Genomic DNA, 18378 nt, shown 5'->3' on the forward strand with positions numbered 1-18378 from the left:
TTAAGATTTATGCTGTATTTTATTTCTTTTTTCTGTCCAGGTGATCCCATACTGCCTCTATAAAATTCAGGTCTGGACTGCTGTTGTCACTCAAAATATGATGCATTAGCAGTGTACTTGGGATTGTTATCATGCTGACAAAATAAAACCATTGCCAATAGACCGTTTCAATGAGGTAAACAATAACAATGCTACTGCGCATGTCTGTTCCTTCAGCCTTTCCGGTAGCACCATTTTTAAATATCCATCCAGCTGTCAACATGACGAGCTCGTACTTTGCAAGTCTCCCGAAAATGGAACAAACGCGATATAAGCAGAAATTAATGATAGATCATCAAGTATCTTTACCAGACCCTTTTGAGGAGAATTTAAAAAGACAGTGTTTTTCCGCTGATTAAAAACGTTTGCCTGAGGTAACATTCATGTAACATACCCAGACGTGTATCACTACCCTGTTGAAACGGAGTGTGTTTACACCAGAGAGGCAGTAAAAGCATACCGCAGTTTGGACGCATACAATTAATTATTAAAATAATTATTGTGTCATCTCCCCTTTTACATTCTGTGAAAAGTCTGTTGAACTAAGAGCCATTATAATAGAATAATAATCTGACAGACAAACCACAGTGAATTACTTCTCATCTGAATTAGAACATATTAGCTAATGCTGAAACAATTTTTTATAGCCTAACTGGAAATACATAAAATATTTCACAGTAAGCTCAATGTATTCGTAAATAGTTTATTTACTTTTTGTATTACAAAAGTAGAACAATGTTTCTTTACAGGTTTGCATGTCATTTAATAATTGAGCTAAGAGCTGTTAATATAATTCCATATAGGGACATTTCCCCAAAATATAGTCCTATAAAGTTATGGCTTTTACACAGTATTATAAGGGGAATGTAAACTTTTAAGGCTTATGTTAGGTTTATGCTTATTCTGTTCTTGTAATACAAATATTAAGTGCCTGCATATTTTAATACACTTAAGCTAAACGTCAGGGACAAGACACCATGAGAACAGCGTTCAAGTGAGTACATTTGTTCACAATATTTTATTATGAAAACATTGCTATATATTACATTTATTATAAGAGCTGAGAGTGGGTATCCAGCCGTCTCTCTTTATAGCAGCAATCCAAGCGTTTCGCTGTGCGTGGTCTTTTGGAAATCTGTACACTTTAATTTCTGAAAGCAAGTTTGTACCTGGCCTGAGGGAACATCCGACAATCGAACAACATGGTCCTAACTTTAATTTAGACATACTGTCAATAAATCAGACCTGAACTAACACAAAAGCATTGAAGCAGTTGTGCTCAATCGCTATTGTTCTGAGCACTGTTTACCGCCAAGCGGAAGCGTCTTAGGAACAGCTACGTCACTTCCTGGACTCATGAATATTCATTTGAAACGGTCTATAAGGCACTTTCCGAAGGTAATGGCATAATAAATTAAAACCTGTCTATGCTTACATTCATACATTCATGATCCCATCAATTCAAACAATATTGTCAACGTCACTGGCAGAAATGCAGCCCCAAACCACGAAAGACCCTCCACCATGTTTCACTAAAGGCCATAAGAACTCATTATTCTATCTCTCTTTTCAACTCTTCTTCTTACATTCTGACAACGATTGGGCCCAAAATTTTTATTCTTGGTTTTGTCACTCAATAATTCTCTTTTCCACTGATCTTTATTCCCATCTTTATCAGATTTAGCATATCTAAGCCTTTTCAGCTTGATCCCCTTCTGTAAATTATTTCTTGGCTGCTTTACTTCCAAAAAGACCATTCCTGATCAAGCTTCTTGAGTGGATCTTGAGTATTCAGTTTGCTAATTTCTTATTGAGAGTGGCCTTACTGATGCCAAATTATCATTTCATGTCTGTCAAATTTTGTGATCCTTGGCATTTTCACACAGAGTGATGTGATTAAATGTTGGTCTTAACATATTATCAAGCTTTAAATTAATTAATCTCATACCCCATGTGTATGTAATTCGCAAGCATGTAGTAACAGACCACAACAGCAGTTATTTTGACATGAAAAAGTAGGACAAATACAGATGTAATCAATGACATTAATTGGGGTTCCATTCCATTTAGGTGTAAAAGAGCCAGGTTCCTTCTATTGCTCTGGCGTAGGTGGAGGTCACACTAAATACTTGACACTTTAGCACATAGACACTTTTTTCAGCATACAAATTTTCTGTATTTCTAGTCATATTCTAATAAGGAGAGTAAAATGATTTTGCACTGTTTTTTGCACAGTACTATGTGTAATCACAGTACACAACAGCATTTTACAGTCTCATACATAGTTTCATATCTATCCATTAATCTATGTATTTCTGCCTCTTTCCCTCCCATCCCCCCTCTCTCTTTCTTTTAGTCTTCACTTCCTGAATATAGGATTCAATTTCTTTCTACACTCGTCCAAGGCTGCTAATGTTTTATTTATGGTTATAAAGGCATGACCTTGAACAGACACTGATCGTCTCATCCCTTTTTTCATATGCCTCTCTTTAACATTTACACATTTAGAAATTTCCTTCCTTAAAAATGTTTTGCAAATGTTTGCATATAATATGCAATATACCCTACTTAACCTACCCTACTTGGTCTAAGGTCAGACCCAGAAACTTCTGATTCCACCACTTTTATGACTTTTATGGGGTTGCCATCTAGATGTACACTATATTGCCAAAAGTATTTGTTTGTCTGCCTTCACATGCATATGAACTTGAGTGACATCCCATTCTTAATCCATAGGGTTTAATATGATGTCGGCCTACCCTTTTGCAGCTATAACAGCTTCAACTATTCTGGAAAGGCTTTCCACAAGGTTTAGGAGTGTGTTTATGGGAATTTTTGACCATTCTTCCAGAAGCGCATTTGTGAGGTCAGATACTGATGTTGGACGAGAAGGCCTGGCTCGCGTCTCCGCTCTAATTCATCCCAAAGGTGTTCTATCAGGTTGAGGTCAGGACTCTCAGGCCAGTCAAGTTCTTCCACACCAAACTCGCTCATCCATGTCTTTATGAACCTTGCTTTGTGCATAGGTGCGCAGTCATGTTGGAATAGGAAGGGGCCATCCCCAAACTGTTCCCACAAAGTTGGGACCCCGCTCTGTCATTTTACGTGGCCTACCACTTCGTGGCTGAGTTGCTGTAGTTCCACTTTGTTATAATTCCACTGACAGTTGACTGTGGAATATTTAGGAGCGAGGAAATTTCACCACTTGACTTGTTTCACAGGTGGCATCCTATCACGGTACCATGCTGGAATTCACTGAGCTCCTGAGAGTGACCCATTCTTTTACAAATGTTTGTAGAAGTAGTCTGCATGCCTAGGTGCTTGGTTTTATACACCTGTGGCCATGGAAGTGATTGGAACACCTGAATTCAATAATTTGGATGGGTGAGTGAATACTTTTGGCAATACAGTGTATTTTCAGGTCTGGATGTATCTAATTTTTGACAAAAAATGGTTACATGTGGTCTTTTAAGATTTTAAAGTAATTTACGATTGACCACTTATGGATTCAATTTATGAAGACCTTAAATTTTTTGCTCAACAGGTAACCAAGAGGATACACCCTTTCCTTAATGTGGACATTGAATATGCAGTTAACTCTGACTTTAAAGAGCCTGTCTGGAAGGACAGCTCTAAATCACGACAATCTGCCCTTTAAGGCCTGCTTGATAAAGATATTTGAGGATACCAAACCTCCAGGTGGTATCATAAGCTTTCTTAAGGTTAAAGAAAACAGTCAGTGTGCTCTTTCCTAAAAAAACATCTTGAACAAAAGTCTCTAATTTGATAAGATTGTCAATTGTACTCCCGCCCTTCCAAAAACCACTTTGGGCATCACTTGTCGGGCATTGCCCAAGCCCCCCCACCCCCATTTTTAGGGGGGTGTTGGTACCTGGTGTTATAAAAGTTTATTAAAGGCAAAAGGCCAGTGGGTTTGGGAGAGTAGCTAGCAGTTACATTTCATTGTAATTTGAGTCCATGGCAATTACATTGTTTAGTCAAATTAGAATTTAATGTAATTTAATCAAGACTTGCTTCTACCTCTAGGGCAGTGGTTCTCAAACTTTTTTTGTCACGCCCCCATTTGGAAGATGAAAATCTGTGTGGGAAAAGGTCGATTCACACAAGTAGGTTGATCCGAAAAAGCTGTCAAATACACTGCCTGGCCAAAAAAAAAGGTCACCACCTGGATTTAACTAAGCAAATAGGTAAGAGCCTCCCATTGGATAATTACTGCATGGGTGATTATGTATCAGCTGGCAACAAGTTATTTCACCCTGACTGATGCAGTGAGTAGCTTCTCATTTGTTAAACAACCAGCCAATCGAAAGACACATCCTGTGGTCGTGGAAAAGATGTTAATCTGTTTCAGAAGGGTCAAATTATTGGCTTGCATCAAGCAGAGAAAACATCTAAGGAGATTGCTGAAACTACTAAAATCGAGTTAATTGTCCAACACAGTATTAAAAAGTGGAAGGACAGTGGGGAAACATCATCTTCTAGGAAGGAATGTGGTCGGAAAAAAATCTTGAATGATCGTGATCGGCGATCACTTAAACGTTTGGTGAAATCAAATTGCAGAAAAACTACAGTAGAACTCAGGGATATGTTTAATAGTGAAAGTAAGAGCATTTCCACACGCACAGTGCGAAGGGAACTCAAGGGATTGGAACTAAACAGCTGTGTAGCCTTAAGAAAACCACTTGTCAGTAAGGCTAACCAGCAAAAACGGCTTCAATTTGCTAGGGAGCATGAAGATTGGACTCTGGAGCAATTGAAGAAGGTCATGTGGTCTGATGAGTCCAGATTTACCCTGTTCCAGAGTGATGGGCGCATCAGGGTAAGAAGAGAGGCGGCTAAAGTGATGCACCCATCATGCCTAGTGCTGGGGTTGCTGCAGTTGGTCAGGTCTAGGTTCAGCAACGTTATGTGCCCAAAGAATGAGGTCAGCTGACTACCTGAATATACTGAACGACCAGGTTATTCCATTAATGGATTTTTTCTTCTCTGGTGGCACAGGGTTTAAATTGTGAAAGAGTCGTTCAGGGAGCATGAGACATCATTTTCACACATGGATTGGCCACCACAGGGTCCAGACCTGAACCCCATTGAGAAACTTTGGGATGTGCTGGAGAAGACTTTGCGCAGTGGTCCAAATCTCCCATCATCAGTACAAGATCTTGGGGTAAAATTAATGCAACTCTGGACAGAAATAAATGTTGTGACATTGCAGAAGCTTGTGGAAACGATGCCACAGCGAATGCGTGCTGTAATTAAAGCTAAAGGTGGTCCAACCAAATATTAGAGTGTGTGACCTTTTTTTTGGCCAGGCAGTGTACAGTGTATCACAAAAGTGAGTACACCCCTCACATTTCTGCAAATATTTTATTATATCTTTTCATGGGACAACACTATAGACATGAAACTTGGATATAACTTAGAGTAGTCAGTGTACAGCTTGTATAGCAGTGTAGATTTACTGTCTTCTGAAAATAACTCAACACACAGCCATTAATGTCTAAATGGCTGGCAACATAAGTGAGTACACCCCACAGTGAACATGTCCAAATTGTGCCCAAAGTGTCAATATTTTGTGTGACCACCATTATTATCCAGCACTGCCTTAACCCTCCTGGGCATATAATTCACCAGAGCTGCACAGGTTGCTACTGGAATCCTCTTCCACTCCTCCATGATGACATCACGGAGCTGGTGGATGTTAGACACCTTGAACTCCTCCACCTTCCACTTGAGGATGCGCCACAGGTGCTCAATTGGGTTTAGTCCATCACCTTTACCTTCAGCTTCCTCAGCAAGGCAGTTGTCATCTTGGAGGTTGTGTTTGGAGTCGTTATCCTGTTGGAAAACTGCCATGAGGCCCAGTTTTCGAAGGGAGGGGATCATGCTCTGTTTCAGAATGTCACAGTACATGTTGGAATTCATGTTTCCCTCAATGAACTGCAGCTCCCCAGTGCCAGCAACACTCATGCAGCCCAAGACCATGATGCTACCACCATCATGCTTGACTGTAGGCAAGATACAGTTGTCTTGGTACTTCTCACCAGGGCGCCGCCACACATGCTGGACACCATCTGAGCCAAACAAGTTTATCTTGGTCTCGTCAGACCACAGGGCATTCCAGTAATCCATGTTCTTGGACTGCTTGTTTTCAGCAAACTGTTTGCGGGCTTTCTTGTGCGTCAGCTTCCTTCTGGGATGACGACCATGCAGACCGAGTTGATGCAGTGTGCGGTGTATGGTCTGAGCACTGACAGGCTGACCTCCCACGTCTTCAACCTCTGCAGCAATGCTGGCAGCACTCATGTGTCTATTTTTTAAAGCCAACCTCTGGATATGACGCCGAACACGTGGACTCAACTTCTTTGGTCGACCCTGGCGAAGCCTGTTCCGAGTGGAACCTGTCCTGGAAAACCGCTGTATGACCTTGGCCACCATGCTGTAGCTCAGTTTCAGGGTGTTAGCAATCTTCTTATAGCCCAGGCCATCTTTGTGGAGAGCAACAATTCTATTTCTCACATCCTCAGAGAGTTCTTTGCCATGAGGTGCCATGTTGAATATCCAGTGGCCAGTATGAGAGAATTGTACCCAAAACACCAAATTTAACAGCCCTGCTCCCCATTTACACCTGGGACCTTGACACATGACACCAGGGAGGGACAACGACACATTTAGGCACAATTTGGACATGTTCACTGTGGGGTGTACTCACTTATGTTGTCAGCTATTTAGACATTAATGGCTGTGTGTTGAGTTATTTTCAGAAGACAGTAAATCTACACTGCTATACAAGCTGTACACTGACTACTCTAAGTTATATCCAAGTTTCATGTCTATAGTGTTGTCCCATGAAAAGATATAATGAAATATTTGCAGAAATGTGAGGGGTGTACTCACTTTTGTGATACACTGTATGTGGCAGTCAAATATGTGGAAGTTCCAAATTGTCCAGCAGAGGCCCTTGACTTAATATAAATGTCAGATTGTAGGTTAAGATTTCTCCCCTTATAAAACGTTCTAGATTAGCGGTGCTAATTGGTAACAATCCGCAAATTAAACAAACAGTGGCCACATTTTATGTCAGTCACGCTGATCTGTTTAAATGAAGCGCGATCTACCAGCTACTGTGCGATCGATGTATTGAGCACCCCTGATCTAGACTCTCTGTCAGAATGAATACTTCAAACCTGAAAACACAGTTTGTTTATTGTCCACTGTGAAAAAGATTCCGACGTTAAAACACTGGTTCTGCGCTTAATTTCTCCGTCAGTCAGACGTTGCTCTAGGGGATGAGCTGCGGATTCGTGTTAAGTCATCCTTTCTCATTTCAAAAATTTTAGGGGAGTCCGTCTTCCTTAGATCTTGGTCTGGAAGTGCTTGGCTTTCTTAGGTGTATTGGTGTTGCTAGAGCCTGTTTTGTCTAGGGTTATTTTAATTAGGGTTGTCTGGGGAGTCGTCAGTCGATCCTGTGCTGGGAAGTTTTTGGAAATATTGGGGTCTTAGTCTATCCTAGTCAACTAGGGTTTCTCTTTGTTAAGCCAAGTAAAGTTTGCCTGAGGCCACCAAATCGGTTAGGCTTCACTACTGCACTGGATAACGTTTCAGCAGCTGTTCAACGTTGAGTGTGGGTAAGTTTTAACCTCACTATTGACAAAGGTTTTTGATGCTGAAGATGTCCACTTGGACTTTCTTCAGGAATTCTGTTAGAATTCTGATAACTTTTTGAACAGCAGACAGGGATTGGGGTTGGGTCTCAGACGTCAACTTGGTCACATATGTTGCTCTAAAATCTCAATGTACTTTCCTGCATTAATGCTGCTATCACAGAAGTGTAAATTATCTTTGCCAAGAGCACTGACACAGCTCCATACTATGACAGAGCCCGGCGTTTGGACTTGTTGCTGATAACAGTCTGGATGGTCCTTCTCTTCTTTGTTCTGGAGAACGCAGTGTACATTTCTTTAAAAAAATATCTGGAATATGTTCCACTGTGTGATGGTCCATCCCAGATTCCTTTAAGCCCAGAGAACTCAACACCACTTCTGGACATGGTAAACATAAGGCTTCTTTTTTGTACAGTAAAGTTGTGGCATTGAAGTGGCATTTATGAATGTAACTCTGTATTGTAGCGCTTTGACAAAGGTTTGCCAAAGTAAAATCCCATTCACATGTGGTAATATCAGTTTTTGAAGAATGATGGTTCTTGATGCAGTGCCATCTGAGGGATTGGAGATCACAAGTTTTCTTGCTTCCTTGCCCTTTATACACTGAAAAGTCTTCCTTGAATTATTTAATGATTATTTTCTGATTTGGGGTTGTAGGTTACACATGATGTATCAATTCAATGTCAAACACTGTCATGGGCAATTTTGTATCTCCAGTTTACCTAATTTATATGTCTCTAGACTTTGGGTAGAAACCGAAAAAACACACAAAGAACATTCAAATTCCACACAGAAAGGAATCAGACCACTCCACCTGGAAATCAAAACACAGGACCTTCTCGCTGTGAGAAGACAGTAATACCAACTGAGCTATCGTGCCTGGCAAAAGATTATGATGATGTCAATATATAATTGCTCACCTTGTCCCCTCTTTTAACCGTACGAGTTGTCAATTTACTGATAGCTTTCCTCGCAGCATCTCCGAGGCGTCGCTGTATTCAAAACAAAGTAAAAGAGAAAAAAGCAAATATATTGTAATTTTTTGTACAAAATTTGTACTAACAAAAATTTGTACTAACATTTGTACTTAAACACTGCTTTCATTGTAAAAAAAAACGTTTCTAACAGAATGGAAGCCTAACTATGCCTACACAAAAATTTTAACAAAAACTTTGCTTTGTTGAAATTGATAAAACTAAATAAAACTATGAAGACATTTTTATAGTTTGTGGTGAAGTTACAAGCCATTTAAGTTACTAGTGACTTTTTTTCTTAACATTTTCACTGCATCACAAATGTCACTTTGGTTCTGTTTTCCAGTTCAATGCTAATATCAAAATAAAATTCTGCTTTTGAATTAAATTGAATTGTGTGTGTGCATTACCTGGCTCCGATCTCGTGCAGTGGTGTCTCTGATTTTCTGTATAAAGTAGAAGATAAGCCATGCGGATGAGATGATCATTAGAACAATGAAGGAGATGGAAACAAAGACCAGTGAGCCACGGTTCAGGTTCTTAACTGGACCCCGAGATCCGACTGACACTGAAACTACCACTGTCTCATTCTTTTCTAAGAATGAAATGATGTCCTTTCCCAATGACTCTGTAATCATCACCGCCACTGTGTCTCCAGTGCCTGCAAACATACATTTACATACAGCAGTCATAATTCTCTTATAGAGTCATAATTATCTAATTATTTGTTGAATTTGTCATGAATAATTTAGGGCAGTTCAAAGAAAATAAAAAAGCAAAAATGAAAACAGCCACATAATGGTGTTGAGATTACACAAGCTACCAGAACAGCTTTAATAAACCTGGGCATAGATTTTACAAGCAGCATAGCATTAAATGGATGAAACATCATCCTTTCAAAAGACATTCCCTTAACTGCTATGAAAATGCCAAGCCATCATTTAAAACTGGTTATATGTTCAATTAGCATAAAATCTGTTAACTGTAAATGTTAAAGCATATGATTGACATTATTTTCATACTTATTAAACTACAGGGTGGGCCATTTATATGGATACACCTAAATAAAATGGGAATGGTTGGTGATATTAACTTTCTGTTTGTGGCACATTAGTATATGGGAGGGGGAAAACTTTTCAAGATGGGTGGTGACCATGGCGGCCAGGGCTTAGCATGCGTCGCAAACGAACTAAAGTGAACGTATCGGACCCATGGATCGGCCTGATTATTGGATATCCGATCCATCTCATTTTGGTAATATCGGGACCGATATCCGATCTTAATATCGGATCGGTGCATTCCTAGTTTCAGTTGATCTGCAGGTTTTTTAGACTGCAGCATAAAATCTGGGTAGGAAAAAGAATGAGGGGTCTTGTATACAAAGAAAATCAGTTACCTAGAAGCTCAGAGGTTAGTACTTCATTCGTTCACAAAGTTGAATCGGTTCATCTCAACACAGTTTTGTGTGGAGATATGTTTCGTCACTCATCCAAGTGATTTCTTCAGTCTAAGCTGGTGGTGAATACCCCAACCTTATTTGCAGCTGTTCTGGTGTATAGTTGCAATACCCCAATCCTACATAAATTGCAAACATTGCCATTGTAATTAACGGTCATTGTGATTTGCATATGGAACTGAGCACCAGTTTCATTGTTATGCAATGGGCCAGTTTTAGTCGTTATGCAAGTTGACTGTGTATAAGGTTGGGGTATTCACCACCAGCTCAGACTGAAGAAGTAGGGCCAACAAGGGGATACACAGAGCTGCAGACATTCAGCTGATATGTATCAGGGAAATAGAGATATGGATGGAAACACTCTACATGCTTGACCCTTACAGTAAATAGATTTATTGCCTTTGTTATGCAAAAATTGCTGGCATAATTTAGATCCACTTGTACCTTTTGAGTTTACGGTCACCGCAAATCAATGCAAGTTATTTTGATCAATTACCTGATCAGCTAAAACAATATTTATAATAATAATATTAATAAGAATAAGAATATTAATTAATAATAATATTAATAAAAAATAATTATTAATTAATAATTATTATTATTATCATCATGATGGGCAGAATTTCTTGTATTAATAAAAGTATTTACTGAGCATGAGGGATCACTGTGATCTGTGTATCCCCTTGTTGGCCCTACTTCTTCAGTCTGAGCTGGTGGTGAATACCCCAACCTTATACACAGTCAACTTGCATAACGACTAAAACTGGCCCATTGCATAACAATGAAACTGGTGCTCAGTTCCATATGCAAATCACAATGACCGTTAATTACAATGGCAATGTTTGCTATTTATGTAGGATTGGGGTATTGCAACTATACACCAGAACAGCTGCAAATAAGGTTGGGGTATTCACCACCAGCTTAGACTGAAGAAATCACTTGGATGAGTGACGAAACATAACACAAAACTGTGTTGAGATGAACCGATTCAACTTTGTCAACGAATGAAGTACTAACCTCTGAGCTTCTAGGTAACTGATTTTCTTTGTATACAAGACCCCTCATTCTTTTTCCTACCCAGATTTTATGCTGCAGTCTTAAAAACCTGCAGATCAACTGAAACTAGGAATGCACCGATCCGATATTAAGATCGGATATCGGTCCCGATATTACCAAAATGAGATGGATCGGATATCCAATAATCAGGCCGATCCATGGGTCCGATACGTTCACTTTAGTTCGTTTGCGACGCATGCTAAGCCCATACAGGACGCGCTGCTGACGTATAACACAAACAAAAAGAGCAACATGGAGCGAGCCAAAGAGTCAGCTGCATGGAGGTATTTCACGCTTGCTATGCTAACAAGTTCGATGGCAACATGTTTATTACTCATGTTTAGCTGCTATATTTTATTTTGAATTACTGTTTGCACTAAATATTTACGGATAAGTTTATTTGAAAAAGTTATTTAAGCTACTACTGTTTTTCTCATTGTCAGCAGCCACATTTTGGGTGTGTTCGAAAACCTAAGGAGCTGCCTTGCTGTCTTACTGTCTACATAAGCGGCTGCCTCAGTAGAGAGGATTCTAATAAGTCAACAACTTATAAGTCAGGTTATTCGAACGCGCTACTTACACAGCGATTCCATCGGGTTTAGCATTTAGCATCTTGCCATTAAAAACAATGAACTGAAGTAGCACAGCGCTAACGCTAACGCTAACGTCAATATAACATTTCCCTTCATGTACCGATAACGGTTACATTTCCTGACAAGCTCCAACTTGCAAATAAAAACACTCGGTACAAGTTTATACAAGTTAAAAATCAGTAATATTTTATTTACGTTTGATAATAACTCCATTCGTTTCTCCGCCCCGTCAGCTATGTTTATTTTTCTGTAAGAAAAGCGCACCCGACCCGCAATGGATGCTGGGATTGCTTTGGTCACCAAGGCAGCGTTGGATGCTTACTCGTTGAGTGAAAATAACACTGAAATATTTAGATGCCTGTTTATTATTTTATTGACAAATGAATAGCAGTTCAGTACATTTATATCTGTGTTAATTATATTTTGTTTTGCAAACTTAGTAATGTTTAAGTCAATCCTGATGCCTTAAGTCTTTCCCACATAATAAAGTATACAGTTTATTAATTCAACAATGGTATCGGATCGGTATCGGGTATCGGCCGATAGGCAAAGTATATGTATCGGATCGGTATCGGAACTGAAAAAGTTGGATCGGTGCATCCCTAACTGAAACCCGAACAGAATTAACCTGGCTTCAAAAAAACAAACCTCAGCATATCTTTGACAGCAAAAATCTCCACTCAATTAAAAACAAAACAGAAAGCTTGCAGACACTATCCATTCCCCAAGCAATACAAACTGGCCAGCCCCAAAACAAAAACTCAGAACCCACCCCCTCAACAACAAAAAACTACCCAACAATCAAGAGACGACCTAGACATTAAACCGTTCAATGGAACTGTCATGATTTTAAAGCGTTTCAAACTTCACATAACTACAACCTCCCTAAACCCAAATACATCCTGCTTACAGGAAACCCTGCTACCCCCAAACTGATTAGGAGAAACATCCACCGACTAATACCAGTTACATTTACATTTTTGACATTTAGCAGACATTCTTATCCAGAGCGGCTTACAGAAGTGCTTCCACAGTAAACATTACCTCACTTTAGTTTAAGTAGACAACAGTTCAAGAATTCAGAAGACAAGGACAGACCAGGGAAGCTCGTCCCAAGTACAGGGGATATACTGTAGATCCCCTCCTTGACACCTGGTAGGAGCACCCTTCCAGGTGGGAGGCCATCCATTGCCTTGCCGAACCAGTTACTTCAAGGCTGGAGAGTGTGGACAAGAGAATGCTATGATTCACTGTGTCAAAGCCTGCACAGAGGTCAAGAAGAATGAGGACTGATGACAGTTTAAGTGCTTTGACTGCATGAAGCTTCTCAGTAACAGCCACAAGAGCTGTTTCTGTGGAGTGTGCTGCCTTGAAGCTAGACTGATAGTTGGTTGTAGACAGCCCGTTCAAAAATTTTGGATAGAAAAGAGAGGAGTGAAACTGGTCTGTAGTTGGTAATGTTTGTGGTTTTAGTTACAACTCAACTTCAAGCCACTGTAGCAAACTTAACTTGCCTAGGATCCAACTAGAAATAAAACTATTAATGAGAATCCATAGATCATAAGCTCCTACCGTCATCCTTATGGGCAACTTTAAAAGTCACAACCCAGTCTGGGGAAGCAAACACACAAACACTAAAGACAAAAAAACAGTAGAATTCCCAACTCTATAGGTGTCTAGGTGACACATATTTACACCCAGCAAACAGGACATAAGCAATTGATCTGACCATCTGCAGCCCTGAAGTCCTACTCTGCTTTTCCTGGAAAATCTTAGAATATCACTGTGGGAGTGATTACTTCCCCATTTTTTAACCACCGAAAAAGCAAGCAACCATAAACAATCCCCTAGGTGGCTTCTTATGAAAGCTATCTGGCCTAAATTCCAATCCCGGTGCAGGGAGGAACTAAAAGAACAACCCAAACTCCGTCGAGACCCGATCGAATGGCTCACAGCTCTCATCATAACAGAAGAAGATAGCATCCCTATAACATAAACTAAACCCAGCAGACAAGGAAACCCATGGTTTAACAAAGCATGCAAAGAAGCCATCACAGCTCGCAAGAAATCTCAAAAATTATTTAATACCCACCCATAAACCACACATCTACCTAACTATCTAACAAGCCAGAGCAAGAAAAATAATAAACAAGGCAAAAAGACATGACCCCTCCACAAGAACCAAATTAAATTTCTTATTAGATAACTCTGAGCCCTACAGCAAACCCTTCTTACTAACAGAACTTTAAAATGCCATCAAACGACCTGACAAAATCCATAACCAGCACTTGAAGAACCTACCTATTAATATGCTGCCTACTCTACTAGCATGCCAAGGATAATAGATCCAATGTAATGTGCAGCCTTTGTGTGGATGATCTATGTATCTGCACAAGAAGCACCAACAAGAACTTCATAACACTCCAACTCCAGAACAACCTAAATAAAATTCATAAATGGGCAAAAGAAAAAGGTTTCATCTTTTCCAAAACAAATACGTCAGCATATATTTTTGTCAACAAAGAACCAGAACTATTCCTAGGCTCAGACCCCACCCAATAGTGGATACAATTCCTAGGTCTCATCCTCGATCACATATTGTCTTTAATTCTTTATCTAAAAGCTATAAAAACAAAATGCTTAAAGTCATAAAATGACATCATAAATCTAAGTGGGGAGCGGACTATTATTTCCTTCTTAAACTGTATCGAACACTGGTAAGCAATACCTATACACTGAAGCAAATGAGCCTCCTAAAAACTAGGCGCCAGGAACTAGCTCTTAAACATGCAGTCAATTAGTGCTGGGCGGTATGACGGTACATTTGGTATACCGTATTTGATTTCTCATACCGTATGGATTTTTTTAAATACTGCCATACTTTAGCACAGTTAATAGAACAGCTGTAGGCTTCAGTAGGCAGCAAATCATATGATACTGTTCACCGCTAAAAGTGCTATGGAGTGTTGTGCAGATTAGATACAGCTTACAAGTTAGCCAGGTAGCATAAGCATGACAGTGTTAACACATAAGAGAGACTTCCTCAATATGCTGAAAAAAATAAACAAAAACAGATGGAATATGATGAGTGAAAGACCAAAAATGCCAAAGAACTGAGCCGTGTCGGCAGTTTAGAACAGACTAAAACACTATATGCTGCATGGTTTGTTGAGCCACGGCTGTTGCAAACAACAACATTACAAATGCAGTAACAATCCACATATGTAAGGACACGATTCCTCTAGACAGTCAAGAAAGACGCTTTCAAAGCAATAATTAAAACAGTGGATTCCAGATATGTCTTACGGGGCAGGTCAGTTGCTAAACCAACTTTTCTACAACAGACCTGTGGTCAAGTTGTACAGTTTTATTTGTTAAAGGGAGAGCTAAGGGTAACTGTTCAATACTTAAATATTAAATAAACAATAAAAAGTGTATTTATTGCAGCTGTTTCACACGTACTGATTCCATCATCAAATATACCAAAGCCCTGTCCCCTCTTGGGACCTCCAGAACCAGACATCATCTCTTATCTAACAAACCTAACCCAATATTTTCATAGAAATTAGAAACATCCCCATCTATACAGACGACAAGACAAATCAAAGTCACTGCTGCCATAACAATTGGCCAGTTCAGCATAGGAATCAAAAGCCCAAACCACTCTTGAGGCTTGAGTCATACAATTACCATTAGACCATATCCAAGATAACCACCAGCTTATGTTTTTTTGCTTTAGGATTTAGCATGTTATAATTCCACACACCTGATAATAGCAATCATTACCCAAAAACTACAGCATCTAAAAAGCCACAGCCATGACAATAAGCCTTAAAGGAAATAATCAAGCATACACCACAGAAGATTGGCAAAAAAGGGATACCTATACCTCCAATAAACGAGATCTGAATGAAGAATCTCTGCCAAAAAATGAATTACAATACAAACAACTACAAGAAAATCTTCACCTCAATGGGTCCTTTTATTTAGCCATGATAATAGCAGCTGCCAGTGATAGCTCAGTGGTTAAGGTACTGGACTAGTAAACACAAGGTTGCCGGTTCAAGCCCCACCACCACCAAGTTGCCACTGTTGGGTCCCTGAGCAAGGCCCTTAACCCTCAATTGCTCCTTGTGTTCAGCTCATTGTGTTTGGATAAAAGCGTCTGCTAAATGCTGAAAATGTAAAGCAGCTGACATGGTGTTAAGAATTAAACAAACAAACAAAGTAACCTGTCTAATCCTGGGGCCTCACAAGAATCTCGTATTTTATAAAGAATAAAAGGTTTTTATTATTTTTTGACCGAGGAGAGCCATGACTAACACACCCCCCACGACACTTACGCAGTAGTCACCTGCACAAGGCGAGTTAATATGTGGATTAGATCCGTGCACGGAGAGTCACACACTAATCCTATTGTCCCTCCACCGTCAATCAGCCAGCAGAGGTTGTAATTGCATCATTATGAGGAGTCCCCTCCTGCACCCTCCCGACGAATGAGCTGATAAGTGTTCGTGTAGGTGGTGTGGTTACCTGACAGAATTCTGTTTTCGGCTTCGTGAAGTCTGTTTTTGGTCTGTTGAACCAAAGGAAAGACTGGTGATAGTGCCTTCCATAGAATATATTGATGCAGTAATAGTGTTCAGTCGACTGTCTGTTTTTTTTAATTTGCTGTTTGTTACCGTAGCTTTGCCTCAGCCCACCTAAAGAACTGCTAATCTAAAAAGCTTTTATTCATCAGTAGCCAGTTTGCACCATGTTTGCATTTTTCCTTTTGTAACCTACACTGTTTGTGAAGATGAGTGCGAAACCAAGCACAAATAAACCAAAAACAGTTAGATTCAGGCAAGACCACTGCAAAGACGGCTGTTTCGTTCATACATGGAAGAAGCTGACGGAGAATATTCAGAGCTCATGTTACATACAGATGTCTGATGGCTTAGTAGAGGCAAATTTCTGCAGAGGTTTCAGGATATTTTACCTGACATCAAAGAGTTTCTTCATGGCTCTTAGATTCGGCATTCATGACAGATCTAACCAATCTGTTGAATGAGCTTAATTTAGAGCTGCAGAGCAAAGACAAATGTGTGGTGGACATGATCAGCTCTGTGAACGCTTTCAAATGAAAACTGGAGTTGTTGTCCTCAAAGTTGCAGCGTCACAACTTACAGAACTTCCAAAACATGTAATCGGAGCTGGAAAAGCAGGGGGGCATCTTATATACAACTGAATAGTGCACGGTACATTTAACAAATTCAGAACGTGTTGGCAGACTTTGAACAGTGCTTTTGAGACTTGAGTTTGCTTGAGCCGATTGCAACATTTATGTGCTTTCCATTTGGTAGTACAGCTGAAGCTGATGTGCTGGCTTCATAAACTGCATCGTTGTTCCACATGGACCCATCTGCTCTTGAAGATGAAATTTTAACCCTACAATCTGACATTAATATGAAGTCAAGGGCCTCTGCTGGGCAATTTTGGAACTTGCTGGCTAAAGAAAATTGTCAAATTGTCAAAAAAAATTATCGAGAACAGGAGGGGTAGCGGCTTGATCAGATGAGTAAAGAGATGCATAAAGATTCCTAAACACTTTCATTCAATTCATTTCCAGAGGGTCAACAGTTTTAACAGAGCTGGTTTGAATTGGGAAATTTGATGGGAAGATGATAATTGATAATTATTGTACTAATAATTTGCTAGCCTTATCTCAGTGGTGCGATGTGTCATAAGGGCATCAAACTCAGCTTGTAAGGTTAAACGCTCCTTATATATCAATGGGGAACGGGACAATGCATAAGAATCATCAAGAGATATGCTTGTTTAGTCGATTTTCTCTACATTTTCTTTTATGACGTACATATGAAATGATCGTCCCCGTAATATACGCCTTCAGAGTTTCCCATAATACTGAGGCGGACATCCCAGGTGTTTAGTTCAGACTAGGGCTGGGCGATATGGATAAAAAATAATATCTCGATATTTTTAGCTGAACGGTGATATACGATATATATCTCGATATTTTTTCATCCCATAAGGTAATAACAAAAAGACACTTCTGAGACTAAGCTACATGTTCCAAATTTTATACAGGCACTTTTATTAACGTTCATGCTGGGGAAGCTTCACACAAGAACTATTTTTCCTAAAAAAAGAACTATTCTAAGAAAAAGAATGTTGTTTTCTAATGTATCACCTGTCGTGTAATGTAATTACAAATATATTGTCTGGCCCTTTAAGAATGTTAAGTGCACTATAGGGTGCAGGGAGCGAGTGTGTAGAGAAGAGATCAGAATTTATAGTTTCCGGCTGTGCTTATGTTCTTCTGTTTTTTTGCACTGAGCTTGTATACTATTCAAAGTAGCATTCTCGTTAACCCCCCCCCCCCCCCCCCCCTCACATGTTTGGACTTTGAATTATTTTACATCACCCGTCGCTACAACATTAACATTTACAGGCATACAGGCATAACTAATCATACACGTCACTGTGTAACTATTACAACATTTAATGCATTTTAATCAGCGTTCTGCGTCATGCACTTTATTATTATTTAACAGCTTTATTTGTTGTTTAATTGC

The 18378-nt window shown here is 39.6% G+C and overlaps 1 protein-coding gene across 3 annotated transcripts in view; it reads right to left on the reverse strand.

The window, feature by feature from the left end:
* Positions 1 to 18378, reverse strand: part of rnf130 (ring finger protein 130) — a 125886-nt gene that overhangs the window by 59548 nt on the left and 47960 nt on the right. For all 3 annotated transcript variants that reach the window (XR_010013496.1, XM_063000527.1, XM_063000526.1), the window contains exons 4-5: positions 9106 to 9356; positions 8642 to 8713 (exon numbers count right to left, since the gene is read on the reverse strand). Coding sequence is in view for 2 of the 3 variants with exons in the window: in XM_063000527.1 (XP_062856597.1) it covers positions 8642 to 8713; positions 9106 to 9356 (323 nt within the window). In the remaining variant the exon portion in view is untranslated. The remainder of the gene's footprint in view (positions 1 to 8641; positions 8714 to 9105; positions 9357 to 18378) is intronic.

Source organism: Trichomycterus rosablanca, chromosome 8 (assembly GCF_030014385.1).
Source record: "Trichomycterus rosablanca isolate fTriRos1 chromosome 8, fTriRos1.hap1, whole genome shotgun sequence".
Classification (NCBI taxonomy): domain Eukaryota; kingdom Metazoa; phylum Chordata; class Actinopteri; order Siluriformes; family Trichomycteridae; genus Trichomycterus; species Trichomycterus rosablanca.